Below are 19142 nucleotides of genomic sequence, written 5' to 3'. Positions count from 1 at the left end.
TGTTGCAAATTTGCTTTTTAGGAATTAATTGGTCTGATAAAACATACAAAAATTCCCATTATTTGTATGTGCAATGATAGAAATCATCCCAAGATTCGTTCTTTGGTTCATTATTGTTTTGATCTTCGTTTTCAAAGACCTCGAGTTGAACAGATTAAGGTAAAATGATTGTAATTTTTTTTCTCCATCACACTCTCCTTATTTTTTGGTCAGTATTTCTCAAAAGTTACCTTTAAAAGTACCTGATAAATATTCTAAAAATATCTGAATGTGTGACTTTAAAAAAAACCATTTAGGATTCCCCTTTGTCAATTTCAGGGTGCTATGATGTCTATTGCATTTAAAGAGGGTTTGAAGATCCCCCCTCCAGCTATGAATGAAATAATTTTGGGAGCCAATCAAGATATCAGACAGGTAAATTAAATACATATTATGTTAATAGTTGCTGATTCTTTTGAATTAATGCCTTCAACTTTTCAGAGAGGAGGAATGGCATTATTGTCTCACCTTGACCATGTCTTATTTATGATTTCTGTTAGGTTTTACACAATCTGAGTATGTGGTGTGCACGAAGTAAGGCACTAACCTATGACCAGGCCAAGGCTGATTCTCATAGAGCCAAGAAGGATATCAGACTGGTAAAATAAATTTCCATTTCTTAGTTACTTTCTCAAGCTAAAGCATTTTTGTTCTACTCATACTAACTTAGTAGAAGTAGTTATTATAGTTCCTTGACACACCTATTGAACCTGTGGATATTTATAATAAGAAAGACAGCTGCTAAAAGGTTTTCTAATTCAAATGAATTTTTCCTCAAGGACTGTTAGTGTACATTGTACATTATGAGAAATGGAAGTTTTAAATTATATTCATGCTTCAGTAGTTATAAAATGGTCTTTTCAGAGTCCCTTATGTATAGATTTCATGGATTGAAGTTTTGGAATTTTCAGAATAATCTGTTTCAAATGGCCTATAATTTATTTATTTATTTATTTATTTATTTTTTAAAAGATTTATTTATTTATTTTGAGATAGTGAGAATGAGAGAGAGAGAGTACATGAGAGGGGGGAGGGTTAGAGGGAGAAGCAGGCTCCTCGCTGAGCAGGGATCCTGATGTGGGACTCGATCCCGGGACTCCAGGATCATGACCTGAGCCGAAGGCAGTCGCTTAACCAACTGAGCCACCCAGGCGCCTTATTTATTTTTTAAAAGATTTTATTTATTTATTTGACAGAGAGCGAGAGAGGAAACACAAGCAGGGGGAGTGGGAGAGGGAGAAGCAGGCTCCCCGCTGAGGAGGGAGCCCGATGTGGGGCTCAATCCTGGGACCCTGGGACCCTGGGACCATGGGACCATGACCTGAGCCGAAGGCAGACGCTTAACTGACTGAGCCACCCAGGCGCCCCTCAAATGGCCTATAATTTAATAACCTCTCTGAAACTTGAAACCAGAAGTCTGTATTAATTGTCTGTGTTCTATTTCACCTAGTCACTAGTCAGAATTTATTATTACAGTTAAAGCAGTGATTAAGATAAAATGGGTCAACTAAAAAAAAAGCAGTGATTAAGTAGTGTTTGTAATCCCCTCTCTCTCCCCCCTTTTTTTAATCAAACTTTTTTTTTTTAAGATTTTATTTATTTATTTGTCAGAGAGAGAACACAAGCAGGGGGAGTGGCAGGCAGAGGGAGAAGCAGGCTCCCCACCTCGCAAGGAACCTGAAGTGGCACTTGATCCCAGGACGCTGAGATCATGACCTGAGCTGAAGGCAGACACTTACCCGACTGAGCCATCCAGGTGTCCCTAAATCAATAAACTTTTTAAGAGCAGTTTTAGTTTCATAGCAAAATTTAGCACAGAGTACAAAGACTTCCCTTATTATCACCTGTCTCCAGACTCCTACAGCCTCTTCCACTATTAATATCCCCCACCAGAGTGGTACATTTGTTACAGTTGAACCTACACTGATACATCATTATCACCCAAAGGCCATAGTTTACATTAGGATTAGTTCACTCGATGTACATTCCATAGGTTTTGACAGATGTACCATAGCTTGTATCCACCATTGTATATCACACAGAATACTTACTGCCCTAAAAATGCTCTGTACTCCTCCTGTTCATCCATCCCTTCCCCCAACTCCTGACAATCACCAATCTTTTTTTTGATTATTTATTTTAGAGACAGAGCATGAGCAGAGGGAGAGCAGAGGGAGAGGGACAAGTAGACTCCACGCTCAGTGTGGAGCCCGACACGGAGCTCAGTCTCATGACCCTGAGATCATGACCTGAGCCGAAATCAAGAGTCAGCCGCTTAACTAAGCCACTCAGGTGCCCCAATCACTAATCTTTTTATTGTCTTCATAGTTGCACCTTTCTCAGAATGTCATGTAGTTGGAATCATACAGTGTATAGCCTTTTCAGTTTGGCTTTTTGTTTTGTTTTTTGTTTTTTGAGAGAGAGAGAGCGCGTGAGTGAGTGCAAGCAGGGGGAGGGGCAAACAGAGAGGGAGAGAAAATCTTAAGTGGGCTCCATGATGCAGGGCTTGATCTCACGACCCTGACATCATGACCCGAGTGGAAATCAAGAGTAAGACGCTTAACCAACAGCCACCCAGGCACCCCCAGATTGGCTACTTTCAGTTAGTAATGTGCATTTAAAGTTTCTACATATCTTTTCATGGCCTTATTATAGCTCACTTCTTTTTTGTGCTGAATAATATTCCAGTGTCTGGATGTACCACAATTTATTCACCTTATGAAATCTGGATTGCTTCCAAGTTTTGTCAGTTATGAATAAAGCTGCTGTAAAGATCCATGTGCAGGTTTTTTGTGTAGTATGTTTTCAATTCGTTTGGATAAATACCAAGGAGGACAATTACTGGATGGTATGGTAAGAGTATATTTAGTTTTGTAAAAAAACTGCCAATCTGTCTTCTAAGCGACTCTACCATTTTGTATTCCTACTAGCAATAAATGAGAGTTCCTGTTGCTCCACATCTCTGCCAGCATTTGATGTTGTCAGTATTTTGGACATTGGCCATTCTACTAGGTGTGTCCTTCCCTTTTTTTAGGGCCCATTTGATGTTGCCCGGAAAGTGTTTGCAGCTGGAGAGGAGACTGCTCATATGTCACTTGTGGACAAGTCAGATCTGTTCTTTCATGATTATTCAATAGCACCCCTCTTTGTCCAGGAGAACTACATACATGTGAAGCCTGTAGCTGCAGGGTGAGTGTTCAGAGCTAGTGAGGGGTAGAATTTGTACCCTCCCAGCACAGCAAAGGCCATATTCCTGGGAGAGAGGGGTAGGAGGTATGGACAGTGGTGTGATCCAGACTGCTTTATTTATGCAGGGGTGACATGAAAAAGCACTTGATGCTTTTAAGCAGAGCAGCAGATAGCATATGTGATGGTGACCTAGTGGACCGTCAGATCCGGAGTAAGCAAAACTGGAATCTTCTGCCCACACAGGTAAGTAAGCACAGGGCTATCCCTAAGATGCAGACTCTGCTTTAAGTAAAACAGAATAGCTGTGAGCTCCTGTAGTTATATGAAATACCAGAGAAACATTATGGCTCTTAGGGCAAAAATAAAGTCTGTTCTAGATTAAAACACTCTGGGGTCACAACTGTCTATTTCTTAATAAAAATGAAACATAAAAATAGCCTTACTTTTTAAGGTTTCAAAATGTCTATGTAAATGGACATATGGAAATAGGAACATTAGATTCTGGACATAAATAAGATGTTAGTCAAAAGTTTTATTTCCTCTGTTTTAGCTTAAGAATCCCTTTCTTTTTTGTCATTCTTGAGTCTCCCCGATGGTGACTAAGTAGCTCCTACTTGAAGATGCAGCCAGGGCAGGTCAGCAGCTACTTCTCTGATATGTGAATTCTGATTGTCTTCTTCCTTGATGAAGAGGCAGCTTTATACTGGTACTTTATTTAGGTGGTAACTTTCACAATTAAGAATATTATTTCTTCTTGAGTTTTGCATATTTATACAGCATTATTGGCCCAATAATAAGCAAGGGACTTCTGGAAGGCCTACTCCTCTCTTAATTCTACCTATACATTGTTGGGAAACAAAAAACAAAGATTCGTTCTGGATATAAAGAATCCTTTCTCTTATGTTTTACAAGTGTTCATTTTTTAAACTAATAATTGTATCTTTAAGAATTTATCCTAAAGAAATAACTTTTTAAACATAGGAAAAGCTGAATGTACAATATAATTACATGAGTTTTGATACTGTAAGAAATTGGAGAAAATCTCCATGTCTGGCAGTTAGAGAATGATTAATTATGGTAAATACTCTTGATGGAATATTATGCATTTCTTAAAATTATTTATAAAGATTGTCTAATATGAAAAATGCTTATGAGAGAATATTATTAGAATAAAGCAGGATACAAAGTTTATGTATAATTCCAACTTTAAAAAAGTATGAGCCCTGGATCTAGAAAATATCAAGGATACCTTTTTAAAAATCTTTTCTCAAGTACCAGTTTACTTAATACTCTCTTCAGTTTTCCATGCTTTGATCTATCTATGCTATCAATAGTTTATGTTAAAGACAATCATGTTCCTCTTTTTTTTTTTAAGATTTTATTTATTTATTTGACAGAGATAGCAAGAGCAGGAACACAAGCAGGGGGAGTGGGAGAGGGAGAAGCAGGCTTCCCGCCGAGCAGGGAGCCTGATGCAGCGCTCGATCCCAGGACCCTGGGATCATGACCTGAGCCGAAGGCAGATGCTTAACGACTGAGCCACCCAGGCACCCCAATTGTATTCTTCTTAAAGTCTTTTCTGCATCATGCAGTAACTGGGATGTTGGGATCAGTTGGTTGAGGAGGCCGAACTGCCAGATGATCTGAGGGCCATAACATGTTTCGGACTGATCCGTTGTTTTCTCCGGGAGTGGTTTCCCATACTGACAGAGGAGAGACAGAGGGAAAGGGTGTGATGCCCTGGAATTAGGTACCTGGGGCAGTGTTGCTTTATTTGCTTGAGACTCTTTGGAAGCCAGTAGCTGTGTAGGAAGCAACTTTGTACTGAATTCAAATTGTGGACTGCAATTGATTTTTTTCAGGCCATTTATGCCAGTGTTCTTCCTGGAGAGTTAATGAGGGGGTACATGACTCAGTTTCCTGCCTTCCCAAGCTGGTTGGGGAAGCACTCATCTACTGGCAAACATGATCGTATTGTACAGGACCTAGCACTGCACATGAGTCTCAGGTAAGTGGTATTAGTTCATGTCTGGCATTTGATCAGTGTAGTGTATTTATTTAACCTTTGTCCAGTGAGGATAGCATAAGTCAAAAGATTTGTGTTTCAGTTTTGATTTTATTGCTAACTAGATAAATGATCCTGGATAAGTTCCTTATATTTTGTGGGCCTGAGTTTTATTATCTATAATCAGTATAATACTTGTTTTGTCACTTCAAAGGATACTTTGGAGAATAAGCCCAGTTGGTAGATGTGCCGTAACTTTTAAGACAAATTTTCAAGCTATGTAAATCTGAGGTAGTGCTGCTCTTTATCCTGACTGTGCCTGTTACTAGTAGGCGTACATAATGTTTCAGCTTCCGAATAATTTAATAGGAAAAGGGGGACTATTTAAATAGTCCTAGTAGGATACTAGGATACAGTACCTATCCTAGTAGTAAACTGACCTAGTCCTTCAGGATAGGGGACCCAGTTTAGCATGTAACAACAGGAGGCAGACGTGCAGATGATTGAAAATCAATGTGGCTGGAGAAGTTTGATGAAGTCCAAAAATTCTTGTTATTTGGTACAATTTGTTAAAGTTTAGAAACTTAGAAAATGTGCATGCACATATTAAGTGAACTTTAGGAATTTATTTTTAACCATGAAGAACTACTTGAGCAGTCTTATTTCTCTTTCTTATCTCTGGAGGGAATGTTAACATTGGTCCACTCTTAACTTTTTGTCTGAAGTTGAACTGAAATGGTTCCTTTCTTCTTCCTGTAGATTTCTACTTCCTACCTGTGGTCCCTCTTCTTAGCCTATGGCATGGGTCTTTTTTTGCCACTCTTGTAATTGTTTCCTGTTGTTGCTGTAACAAATTACCAAAACTTAATGGTTTAAAATAACACAAATTTATTGCCACCTCAAGATGCAAAGAATGTCCTGGATTATATGGGCAGGCTCAGTGTAATTATAAGGGTCTTTACCAAAAAAAAAAAAGTGGGGGGGGGAAGCAGCCGTATCAAGTCAGAGGGAAAGAGATTTTAAGATGTTACATTGATGGCTTTGAAGATGGGAAAAGAGACCATGAGCCAAGGGGTGTCTGTGGCCTCTAGAAATTAGAAAGGTTGCATTTCCCACCACTGTTCTCATTGCTCATGCGGGAGGCCTGGCTTTCAGCTCTTTTCCTATCCCCTGCCCTCTGTTTTTTAAAAAGGTGATGCATCCCTGTGCCCTAGGGGTATCCGCCTTTGACTCCCCCACCATATTCATGTAGCTTGTGAGCACTGGACTTCCACTTTGTTTTGTGGCTGTGCTTTTCTGTATCTGTCCCCTTCTTCCATTAGACCGAACATTTCTGGTGGTAGGAGCTGAGGCCTACCCATCCAGCATATAAAATTGGTTGGTAAATGTTCCCTAATGAATCACACACAGGACATTGTCATCATCAAAGGACATCTACAGTGAATTTCACAATTTTTAAAGTAAATCAGGACCTTCCTATTTAACTTTTTAACCCTGATTAAGTCATTGAGCTTTCATAGATAACAGTTTCTCTTTATCTTTAAAAATGGAAGTGCGATTTTATTATTAGTTCTTGTCGGGGTTATAGATGCCTTTGAGAATCTAAAAGCTCTTTGATCTTTATTACTCCCAAATGCACTAATGCACAAACAATGCTAGGGGAATTACAGATTTCTGAGGTTAAGAACCCTTGATTTAGGAACACTAGATACCTTTAGACTTTTCTAGAGTTGAATTCTCTGTGATTTGGAGTAAAAGGTAACAGTAATGTAACAAAATATAAGAGAATACTTTTGAAAAAGTTTCATGGTTTTCTTAGGCACTGTGGCTTAGGGCTCATACTTGGCTTTTTAAGTACTAGTTGTGCTTGATTATGGAAGACTGAATCTAGAGGAAATGGGTGAATTTAAAATAAGGGTTTTTTTGGATTCTTTGCCTAGGTAGTAAAACAGTTGGGGGCAGGGTTCTAGATTTCTAATCAAGAGAACTATTCAAGACTCAGTTACCTGAAGGCAAGAGCAGGACCCATTAATAATTTTAACATTTTTATGGGTTCTGAAGCCTAACAGCTTTTGAGGTTTCTCGTTTGGATTATGCACACATATAATTGCCTCATTTGATGATGGAGGCAGCTGGATTGGAAAGATTTAGATTGGTGGCATTTTGTTTTGTTCATCTATTTTCTGTCTTTGAGTGACAGTATTTAAGAGCGCGAGAGAAAGTCATTTCATGATAACATTGTAGTTCTCAGCAGACTTTTTCCTGAAGCCTTCCCCTCACACGTGTGGATCACCTTGTGATTGTGCAGGGACATTTTCTGCAGTTTTCTTAGTTTGGGGAAAGCCCTGCTTTAGAGCTAAAGATTTCAGAGTAACCCTATTAGGAAATATGAGGGCAATACTCATATATAATTTTGTATGTTATAATCAGATCAAAAGGTATTGCAGACCCTCATGTAGTAAGTAGCAGTGGAACTTGAGGTAGAAAATCTCACTGCCTTTTACTGATGCTTTTAACATTTGGAACTGGGAATGAGTAATCTTTTGGCTGTATTAAGTATGAGCACATAGAAAGAAAATTCATTCCCTTTGAGCTCACTGGTATGTGTCCATCATCCTGATGGTGTAGTGCTAGGCTTTCTCTACCAGCTGTTAAATAGTAGACATTACACTGGGCATTATTAAAAGTGAATTGAACTTCACACTGTGACTTGAGTTGGTGGTGGTTTGCCACTGACTACAGTTATGTCTCTTTTGTTTTGGTTTAAGAACTTATTCCAGCAAAAGGACTGTAAACATGGATTATCTGTCCCATATAAGGGATGCACTTGTACAGCCCTTGACCTCACAGGGGGTAGAAGGAGTACAGGACGTTATTGCTCTTATGGACACCTACTACTTGATGAAAGAAGACTTTGAGAATATCATGGAAATTAGCAGCTGGGGAGGCAAATCTAGTCCCTTCTCCAAGCTGGACCCCAAGGTAAATTGTGTAACTCACTGGTTCTCCGTCACTTTGTGATTACAGGTTTGTAGTAGGAGTATTTCAGAGATGTTGTAGGTGCTGTAAAAAGGTTTAATTTTTTCCCCTTAAATGCTTTTTGCTTCTTACGGCCTGTGCTTTCCAAAGATACTATTTGAGTGCAGTATTAAGAACGGACTTCTGGATTTGACCTTAACGATTTGTAGTTTTATCATTGCTTTATGTTGAGTGGAAAAGCAAGACATGAAATCTGAGAAGCCAGTATATAATTGTATTCCATGTAAAGGCGGGTGGATGAGCCTGGGGAAGTAAGTCAGGTGGTGGTAATACATTACAAGAAGAAAGATGTGTTTATTGGCTGAGGATTTTTATACTTTTTCTCAGTCTGCCTAATCTGTGAATTTAGTATTTATTATAGTTGGACAGTTTATTATGTAATAATGTATCCTCTACTTTCTTTATATAATGAGCATGAAAAAACTAAAATGACATACCATGGATCTGTAATCTCCAGTACCACATACTCTCCCTGTTTCTTTGGTGCTGTTTTATTTTATTTATTTATCTGACAGAGAGAGACACAGCGAGAGAGGGAACACAGGTAGGGGGAGTGGGAGAGGGAGAAGCAGGCTTCCCGCTGAGCAGGGAGCCCGATGTGGGGCTCGATCCTAGGACTGTGGGATCATGACCTGAGCCGAAGGCAGACGCTTAACAACTGAGCCACCCAGGCACCCCACTTTGGTGCTGTTTTAGAAGATATATTCTCTATGGCTTGCCTTGTCTCGAATTTTGATCTGACTTTATGGTTATGGGTAAATTCTCTCATGAGAGACCTCCATTGTGAGAATTCAAGGACTAATTCTGCAATTATGTTTAGAAGCTTCAAGTTAAGGCTTTCAAGTTACTTAGTATTTTGAATTAACCATTATTATGATAAAGGTACTTTATGTATTTTGTGGAGTTAAAGGCCAACTTTAACTTGTACCTTATTGTAAGTCTTTTTTGATTTATTGATTCACTGTGCTTCTCACTTTGTAGAACTGTGGGATGCACTAAATGGGCAAAAGTGATGAGCTTAAGTTCTTTTTTTTTTTGCCTGCCTAATGTTCCCAAATACTAGTTCTTATTTTTGAGTCATTGTCTCTATTAAGAATGTCGTGAAAAACATAGAACTTCTCCGTAGAAAAAGGTATATAAGTACACTTACATGTACATGCGTAAATATTTCGCAGAATATTTCGAGGATCTTGCAGGATCTCACAAAACCTTTGGTTTAAAAGGATTGTTTGGCACTTATATTTTTAACAGCCTCTTCTATTCCTTTCCTGTAGGTGAAAGCAGCCTTCACAAGAACTTACAATAAGGAAGCCCACCTTACTCCATATTCGCTTCAGGCAGTAAAGATACCCAGACACAGCACAGGCCCAGCACTGGATTCTGAATACAGTGAAGAGTTAAATGAAGATGACTCTCAATCTGATGAGAAAGACCAAGACTCTGTGGAAACTGATGCAATGATCAAGGTAGTATTTTAAGCTACAGACAGGAAATGCCATGATATGCCCTCAGTAGTTTATCTTTTCTTGTGTACAACTCGCCTTCTGAAATTATTCAGGGCCTGTTTTAAGTTTTTACGTTCATCACGTTGAGGGTAGAGAAGGTGTAGATTTTATTCTTATAAATAGCTGCTTATAATAGTGGAAGAAGGCAAGAAAATAGGCCATCATATGATGGTCATATGCTGTTAGAAAAAGTACCGGTTTTATTTGGTCATTGGTGTGTGCTTTACCATAGACACATATTTTTACAGTTTAATTAATTAAAAACATTTTCAGTGACACTCTTTCTCTCTTCTGTAATTTGTGTTTTGCTATAGCCATTGACCTGCCTATAGAAATTTCTCAGAATGAAACAGTCTTGTGTTGTGCTGGGAAAGATTAAAACCGTTTATGGTATCAGCCTGTGTACCTTTGGCTGAGGCAGAGGAGTCTTGTCTGTGTTCTCTTCTCTCCTTACTGTGTGTCATTCTTGTCCCTCATCTCTGTTCTGTATATGCAAGGGTAGGAAAAGCGGCCTCCTCTGGTATAGCTCTCTGGTCTTGTGTAGACATAAGGTTGTCTCCCTCTCTCCCCTTCTCAAACCGAACGTGTTTAGATCTCTAATCGGAAACTGAAAGAAAAGGAGATTCTTCATTAAAACATTACCTTATTAGTAAATTATCTCCTGCTCATTTTGGATATACCTATCTCCTAAATCCAAGAAACTGTATGCCTGGGGAACGTATCTTAGTTCTAGATGCTTTTTTTTTTTTAAATTTTTTTCTTTAAATTTTTTTTTATTGTTAATCACCATACATTACATCATTAGTTTTTGATGTAGTGTTCCATGATTCATTGTTGGTGTATAACACCCAGTGCTCCATTCAATACGTGCCCTCTTTAATGCCCATCATCAGGCTAACCCATCACCCCACCCCCTCCCTTCTAGAACCCCCTGTTTGTTTCTCAGAGTCCCTAATCTCTCATGGTTCGTCTCCCCCTCCGAAGTTCTAGATTCTAAATAGCTTTTCTGTAGTTAAAGACTCCAACTAGCCCAGTTGTTCCTTGAAAGAAGGCTCATCTGGTGTAGTGGTAGGTGAAGATGTTTGCAACCTTTCTATTACGTTGCAGGTAAAGATTTGCTTTATTGTAGAAATTGACTTATTTCATTGCCTCATAAATACAGCTATTAACTATCTTGTGCATTCTTCTCTCCCAACAGAAAAAGACAAAATCTTCAAAGCCTTCAAAATCAGAAAAAGATAAAGAGTCCAGAAAAGGAAAAGGAAAAAGTTCAAAGAAATGAAATGAAACTGTTTTTCACTACTGACAGCCACTTTTTACTCACCCCATTGACCGGTCTAGCTTGTCTAGATAATGCCTTGTTTTTTCCAAAGGAATCATATTTTAGCGTAATGGGGCAACTCCGTGGTCCCATTATAAATAAACGGTGGTACAGCTAGAGGGATGTAACCAGTAGGCTAACATACACCTCTTATAGAGGTTGATAGGACTGCTTGGGTCCTCCACTGTCCCCTGTCAATCTAATTAGATTGTGCTTCATATTGACTGTGTATAATCAGAAACTACATGTGCGCTTTGGAGTCAGATTTTAGTTAACAATAATATGCCTGGGAACGTTGGTATTAAGGCAACTTTTGTAGGCTTAAGAATTTATCCTAATGGCCTTTATAGGACCAATGCCGGTTTTTTTTAAAAAGGTAGTTACTATTATGTGGTGAAATTTTGTAAATAAATCATAATACAAAACAATCACCACCTAGAACTGGTATTCTTTGTATATTGTCAAATATCTTACAAAATATAAATCAGGAATAAACATGTTCCACATGACATGTGCAAATTCTTAATGTCATCTTGTACAGTAAAATAGTATGTTGGTATATTACATTCCTTATTAGTTTGCAAATGATTGGGTAAAAAGCTAACTATTCCTCACTAACCAGCTGTGTGAAGCAGAACTTTGGCCGTTAGTCAGAACTCTCATTCCCAACTTGATTACCTCTATGAGTGCCAGCCATATCTCTGTTGTGAACAGCATGTCATGGAGAGGCCTCTGTGGCATTACTGGAGGGGATGGGGGGCTGTAAAAGGATTGCCACATTTTTTAGCCTTCCAGAGTCTCAAAGTCATCACGTTCAAACCAGTAGGGTCTAGGTCAGGTCAGATTCTTAGTCTCACTCTGACTTGGGACAAAATGAATGCTGGCTTTTGTTTACTTTGCCTCTGGGAGCTCTGGTTCTGCCCTGTGTCTGATTCCACGAACCGTACTGGAATTTTAGATTGTCCCTGTAACTGTACCTGCTGAGTGGCTCTGAGGCTGTGGAAGTACCCTGGAATTTAGCTGTCTAGCTGTTTTGAAATTTTGTCAGTAAATGTTTTGAGGTATGTGCTAAAAGGAATGTAAAATTAGGATACTATTTCTTCCCTTTAAGTAATTGACAGTATTGTTTGGGAGGTGAGACATGAAGTTCTTGAGACATTTAAAGTGTATTTACCAGTGTGAAAAATGTCTTTCATGTAGACTAAGTTCATTATGGGAATAAAATGTTGCCTTCAGCCTTGCCCCTCTCTTTGTTAAAGCCCAGCTCGAAACTTCTGCTTCAGTGAAGATCTCCTTGATTGACGACTGCCTCACCTCACCAGTGGGGTGAGCATGGTTTTCTTTCGCATAAGTCTTCTGTTTCTATTGCTTTTTGATACGAAAGTCATGTCTGCCTACTTGTTTTTTATTCCCCAGGAAAGGGAGTGTAATCTCCTTGCAGCCAGAACAATGAATATGAGTTTACTTGTAAATTATGACTTTGTTAATAATTCTAAATGCTCTGTGATTGGCATTATCAGTGTATAAGATAAATAACTTTTAGAATTAGAGGTTATAAATATGCTCTTTAAAATAGGACAACATGGATCTGTTGGAGCTACGTGATGCCACATGTCTTTGCAGAATAAAACTGCATACTTCTTTTGAGATCCATTGTGTCTTGGCCACTTTGGAAGCTGTAACAAACTACTGTGCTTTATCCTTCATCCTGTTAAGTTTTTGCGGTCCATTATTGCAGCAACATTATTTGGCCTCTTGAAGTTATTAACAAGCAGTATTGTATGTACTGGGAGGAGTATCTTCCTACATAAGTTCTGGTGTAATTATGCTTATTAGTGAATGTTTATAGCCCATAACTCCCCAAATATGTGCTTTACTCTCACAGATCCCAATGCTATGGGTGCCTATGGCTCTTATTCCTATAACTTTACAACATCCCTCCAATGATAATGGGAAAACAAGAGGATGATAGGTGGGTTTAATGATAATGACTTGTATCACTTGATAAAGCCAAGGCCTCTGGCTTGTTCTCTAGCCAGGCTTTGTGGGAGGAAGATCAGATCATAAAGTTGGAGGCATCATGTATGTGGATACTTGGATGTGATAAAACATTATTTTCACTCGGGTACTACCATAGGCTTGCAGGTACCTTTGTAATACTCAGGATGCTGGTGGCTATTCTGTTAACATTCAGAGTTAGGCTGACTCATTTCTGCCAGCTGCTCAGACTTTGGTGACATTGGCTTTGTCTGGCAAGGAAGCATATACTGATGTAGGAAAAATGGGCGTGTGTGTGATATGGGGAAGATTCTGGAAAATGTACATCTTCAGGGGAAATCAAATGATTTAATTTTGTGAAAGGAATTAACAACTCAGGAGATAGAAGCTTATGGTTTATAGTTTCATTCTTTCAAATTGGTGTTTTTATTCTAAGACTGATTCTGCTAAACTTCCCATTTCAAACTTTTAAGTGTTAATGTCTGTGCTGCCCAACCTTGACAATGCTATCTCCCTTTTTCTGTCTCCAAATCCAATTTGTAAAACATTACAAATATCTAATTAACAATTTTATTTTAAAGGAGATATTTCAAAATATAAAAGTTATCAAAAAGTTGAATATTTACAGTTACATCATAGGCTACTATTAACAGTGCAGAGCATAGAATATGTAAGACTTTGAAGAGGAACTCTACGAGGTATAGCGAACAGCAAGGCTATATGTCACTGTTTTGCCACTCTACAATGGCAACTGTACAATGTCTGTGACCTGGAGAGTCTTTCTTTTTTCTGTATCCAGAAGCCACTAGGGGTAGAAACTTGGCTTCCTGTGGAATCTTTTCAGGAACATATCTAGAAAAGACAAAAAAAAAAAAAAAAAAAAAAAAAAAAAAAAACCCACGTCTTTAGAAGTGTTTCAAGTAACTGGCATGCACTAATAAAGCCAAGCTATACTAAAGTTTTTGCTCATTTCTGGAACATGGAGCAGGATGACTATTCAAGTTAGAAACCTCTGGTGTATAATCAGCATTGAGTTTAAATCTGAAAGTGTACATGCGAACTGTTAAACTGTTATAAAGTGAGGGTGATGGTAATAGCCACTTTACTGGGAAGAATGGGAAAATGCAAGGTAAGTGCTCAGCAATCTGTGAAGATTTTCCTGAAACTAAATGGTCATTAATGGTTCCTTATCTAAAACGAGTCAGTGAACAGTAGCTTTAACTAATATTCATTGTACAATAAGACATTTATAGTGACTTTTTAGTCACAATTGTAGCATAATCATAACTTCCCAAAGCATATCCACAAGTATATAGGAACCATGGGACTAAGCCTCTATAATGCAGGGATAGTGTGGGGAGTCTGTGTTAAAAACATAAGATCCTCCTTTGGTGGAATTGCAGAGTATCCTCCTGCAGATAATAGTTACAAACTCAGGACAAAATGTAACTATTCAAAGGCATTGGAAGAGCAACCAAAAGCTGGTAGAAATTGGAAAGGGGTAAACTCTTGAAAGAAGAGAAGTCCACTGGGTAAGATTCATCTTCATATGTGTTTGCACCTGAGGGTAAGTCCATGAGGACAGTGAAGTCCTAGTCTTACTAGTGCAGAGAGAGAACAGAGTTCGGGCTTGCCAGAACTACTGAAATGATAGGGATAATATCCTGAAAAGGGCATTGCCCCCCAAATCTGCATATAAACTCCATGTAAACCCTTGAACTTCACAGGCTTAGAAGAGACTTTTATGCTGGACTAGAAGCAGCACAGTTCCACGTTGTAGGGAATGCCATGTGTTAGAAAACTGAGGGCTGCTTCTAGGATCTCAGGGCCTCAGTACTCTCGTGGTAAGAATGGAATTCACCAACAGGCTGGACAAGAGTCTCATTAGATTGCAGCTCCAGCCAATCGCAGCCTTGTGAGATCCTGAACAGAAGACTCTGCTAAGCCATGCCTATATTGCTGATTCACAGAAATTGTGAGATAGATAGGTTCTGGTTCAAAATGGCAATGTAGGAAGGTCCTGAACTACCTCTTCCCATGAACACAGTGCATCTACAGCTACATATGGAACAAGTCCCTCTGAAAGAGATCCAGAAACTAGCTGAGCAACTCCTGCGCATCAGGTGACCGAGAAAAAACCCACACCAAAAACGGGTAGGAGAGTATGAGAAAATCTTGCCATACACTCGTCCCCCACCCCATGAAGACACACAACCAGGAGGGAATTCAACAACTCCTAGCTTCTCCCTGAGGAGTGAAGGGTGTGGACCCCCCATCTGATGCCCTGACTTTTAAGGCTTCACCTGAGAGATGGGCCTCCAAAACCTCTAGCTTTAAAAGGCAACGGGCCTTGTATCCATGAGAACTCAAAGGATATGGCAAACTAAAAAAAACAGTTCAAAATGAGATCACATGGACCCACAGTGGCTAATCCCCCAGGGCCCAGCTCAGAGGCAGCAGACTGAAATGCACCCACTCTGTCTGTGAAAAAGGCCCATTAACAGCTTTGGCTTGAGGGGGAGTCTTTTTTTTTTATTTTTTTATTGTTATGTTAATCACCATATATTACATCATTAGTTTTTGGTGCAGTGTTCCATGATTCATTGTTTGTTCATAACACCCAGTGCTCCATGCAGAACGTGCCCTCCTCAATACCCATCACCAGGCTAACCCATCCCCCTCCCCCCTCCCCTCTAGAACCCTCAGTTTGTTTTTCAGAGTCCATCATCTCTCATGGTTCGTCTCCCTTGAGGGGGAGTCTTCTAATTTAACACACTTAGGGGCCAGCGGCAACACTCTGCTGAGACTGTAGAGGCTAGCAGGCACCATCTTTGTGTTCCTTCTCTGCCTTGTGCCCGGTGGCCAATCTCTGTCAAAAAGGAACTTGTGCACAAGTCTGGCACTCCAGTTTCTGCTGCCACCCAGAGGACACCCCTTAATCACCTAACTCTGGTGGCCAGCAGGGTTTTACGTTTGCAAGTCCCAAATGGACTGCCACAAACAGAAACCATTCTTAACCAGCTAGTCTTCCAGGGCTTCAAGCAGAGGCAGCAGACAGAAATGCCTGGTCTTTATGAAAGAGGCTTATTTACTTAATTTAATAACTGTGGCCTGAAGGTTCGGCTTCCAATCAGCCTGCATCTAGGTGCTGACTGAGATTCCCCCCTTCAGGATACTGACAGGTCTTGGGAGCAACTAAGAAAGAAGAACCAGGGCAGTGTTGAATGGTTAGGCTCATTTCCTACATGAGGCCACTCCTTCAGGACTGGGAGAGGTGGCTGTCTTAGCTAATGCATAGAACACAGAGTCAATGAAAATGAGGGAACAGAGGAGTATGTTCCAAAAACACAGGTAAAACCCCAGAAAAAGCCCATAATGAAATGGAAGTGATTTACATAATAAAGACAGTAATGGTCATAACAATTCACGAACAAAGTGAAGAAAGTACTAAACAAATCACAGACTTGAAGAATACAACCACTGAACTGGAAAATACAATAAAAAGGTTCAAAAGCAGAATAAATGAACAGAAAGGATCAGTGAAACTGAAGACAGGTCAATGGAACTCATCTAATCCGCACAGCAAAAAGAAAAGCATGAAAAAAAAGTGATTACAGTTTAAGGGATTTATGGGGTAACATCAACCAATATTCACATTATAAGGGTCCTAAGAGAGAGGAGAGAGTCTGAAAATTTCCCTAACTTGGGTAAGGAAACAGACATCCAGATCCAGGAAGCCAGAGTTCCAAGCAAGATGAACCCAAAGAGACCCACACCAAGACACATTATAATTAAATTGCCAAAAGCTAAAGGAGAGAAGCAACTTGTTACATACAAGGGAACCCCTGTAATACCATCAGCAACTTTTTCAGTAGAAACCTTTGCAGACTAGATGACAGTGGCATGACATACTCATAAACTGCTGTGAAAGAAAAGAAATGCTAACCAAGAATATTCTACCTGGCAGTATTGTACTTCGGAATTGAAAGTTTTCCAGACAAGGAAGAGCTAAAGGAGTTCATCACCGCTAGACCAGCCTTACAGGAAATCTTAAAGGTGCTTCTTTTAAGCTGGAAGTGCTGGTTAATAAGAGGAAAACATGAAAGTATAAATCTGAATGCTTAACGGTTAATATATAAGTTCAGAATAATCTTGTTGTAATGGTGGTGGGTTAATCACTTAAAAAAGTAATAAAAATAACCATGACAATAATGGACACCCAAGATGCAGAGATACAAACTATGATATCAAAAACAGAACGGGGAGTAAAAATGTAGAGCCTCAGAACTTGTTATCAACTTAAAATAGGTTGAATGTAATCCTCATGGTCCCACAAAACATCTACAGTAGATGCACGAAAGATAAAAGGGATCTAAGCATGCCCCTGTAGAAAGTCATTAAATCATAGAGCAAGAAAAGAAAGGAACAACGGACTTACTGCCATTTTTATTGTTTTCTGGCTATTTTGTAAGTCCATATCTGTCTATAATTACTTTAAATGCAAATTGGCTAAATCCTTTGATCAAGAGTGGCTGAATGGATTAAAAAAACAATATCCATCTATCCTGATGGTGACAAGAGACTCGGTTTTAAGGACACAGACTGAAAGTGAAGGGAATGGAAAGGATAGTCCAGGCTAATGGAAATCAAAAGAAAGCTGGAATAACTTTACTTATATCAGACAAAAAAGATTTTAAAACAAAGTCTGTAACAGACAAAAGAAGGTCATTATACAATGATAAAAATGTCAACACAAAAATGGATATAACATTTGTAAGTATGCACTCAACATAGAAGCATCTAAAGATACAAAGCAAAAATTAAGGTCTAAAGGGAGAAATAGCAATATAATAAGAGTAGGGGACAGACAGTGGATAAATCATCCAGACAGGAAATCAATGTAGGGAAACACCACACTTAACAGACATTTACAGTGCATTTCATCCAAAAGCAGAATACACAGACCTAAGCACACATGAAACATTCTCTAGGACAGATCATGGGTTAGGCTATTGAAAACAAGGCAATAAATTTAAGAAGACTGAACATCTTTTCTAACCACAATGGTATGGAACTAGAAGTCATTTATAAGAAGAAAACGAAAATTCAAAAATATGTGGAGATTCAACAACATGGTATGGAACAACCAGTGGGTCAGAGAAGAAATCAAAAGAAAAAATATCTTGAGACAAATGAAAATGGAAAGACAATATACCAAAACTTAAGGGATGCAGCAAAAGCAGTTTTAGGAGGGAAGCTCATAGCAATTAATGCCTACATCAAGAAACAAGAAGGATCTCAAGTTGAACATAACTAACTTTATACCTCAGGGAACTAGAAAGAGAAGAACAAGCTAAGACTAAAGTTAATAGAAGAAAATAACAAAGAGCAGAAATAAAGGAAAGAGACTAAAAAGACAATAAAAAAGAACAATAAAACTAAGAGCTGGTTAAAGAAAATAGATAAACCTTTAGCTAGACTCACCAAGAGAAAAGGACTCAAACAGAAATGAAAGAGGAGATATTAAATGGATAACACAAATACAAAAGATCATAAAAGACTACTATGAACTACTACACACTGACAAATGAAACAACTTAGAAAAGAAATGAATATTCCTAGAAACGTATAACTTTACAAGACTGAATCATGAAGAAACAGAAAATCTGAACAGACCAATTACTAGAAAGGAGGTTGAATCTCTAAGCAAAAAACCTCCCAGCAAACAAAAGTCTAAGACCAGATGGCTTCACTGGTGAATTTTACCAACATTTAAAGCATTCATACCAATCCTTCTCAAACTCTTCCAAAAAATAGAACAGGGAGCACTTCCAAACTCATTTTATGTGCCAGCATTAGTTGACTACCAAAACCAGACAAGGATACCACAGTAAAGAAAGTAATAGGCCAATATTCCTGATGAACATAGATGCAGAAATCCTAAGCAATCTATTAGCAAACTGGATTCAAAAATATGTTAAAAGGATCATACACTATGATCAACGGGGATTTATTCCAGGGATGCAAGGATAGTTCAGCATCTACA

General features: G+C 38.8%; 2 protein-coding genes across 12 annotated transcripts in view; one reads left to right on the top strand and one right to left on the bottom strand.

Moving 5' to 3' along the window:
• Positions 1–19142, top strand: part of RFC1 (replication factor C subunit 1) — a 101224-nt gene that overhangs the window by 67812 nt on the left and 14270 nt on the right. For 4 of the 7 annotated variants that reach the window (XM_025887017.2, XM_025887019.2, XM_025887016.2 and 1 more), the window contains 9 exons: positions 22–159; positions 319–414; positions 540–638; positions 3074–3228; positions 3354–3471; positions 5091–5236; positions 8002–8215; positions 9547–9738; positions 10976–12747. In XM_025887017.2, coding sequence (XP_025742802.1) covers positions 22–159; positions 319–414; positions 540–638; positions 3074–3228; positions 3354–3471; positions 5091–5236; positions 8002–8215; positions 9547–9738; positions 10976–11059 — 1242 coding nt within the window. In that variant the 3' untranslated portion in view covers positions 11060–12747. Of the gene's footprint in view, positions 1–21; positions 160–318; positions 415–539; positions 639–3073; positions 3229–3353; positions 3472–5090; positions 5237–8001; positions 8216–9546; positions 9739–10975; positions 12748–19142 lie in introns of those variants that run through there. The other 3 variants (XR_012377883.1, XR_012377882.1, XM_025887020.2) reach the window with 2 other exon arrangements.
• The window catches only part of WDR19 (WD repeat domain 19), a 135078-nt gene continuing 120553 nt past the window's right edge, over positions 4618–19142 (bottom strand). For 3 of the 5 annotated variants that reach the window (XM_073891545.1, XM_025887013.2, XM_073891546.1), the window contains one exon: positions 13651–13948. The gene's annotated coding sequence lies outside the window, so the exon portion shown is untranslated. Of the gene's footprint in view, positions 4932–9957; positions 10385–13650; positions 13949–19142 lie in introns of those variants that run through there. The other 2 variants (XR_003211248.2, XM_025887014.2) reach the window with 2 other exon arrangements.

The sequence above is a fragment of the Callorhinus ursinus genome, unplaced genomic scaffold, assembly GCF_003265705.2.
Source record: "Callorhinus ursinus isolate GAN/ISIS: 27379988/994484 unplaced genomic scaffold, GSC_fseal_2.0 scaffold4, whole genome shotgun sequence".
Lineage (NCBI taxonomy): Eukaryota > Metazoa > Chordata > Mammalia > Carnivora > Otariidae > Callorhinus > Callorhinus ursinus.
The sequence above is the reverse complement of the archived record's forward strand: the minus strand, read 5'-3'. Positions and strand labels throughout refer to the sequence as shown.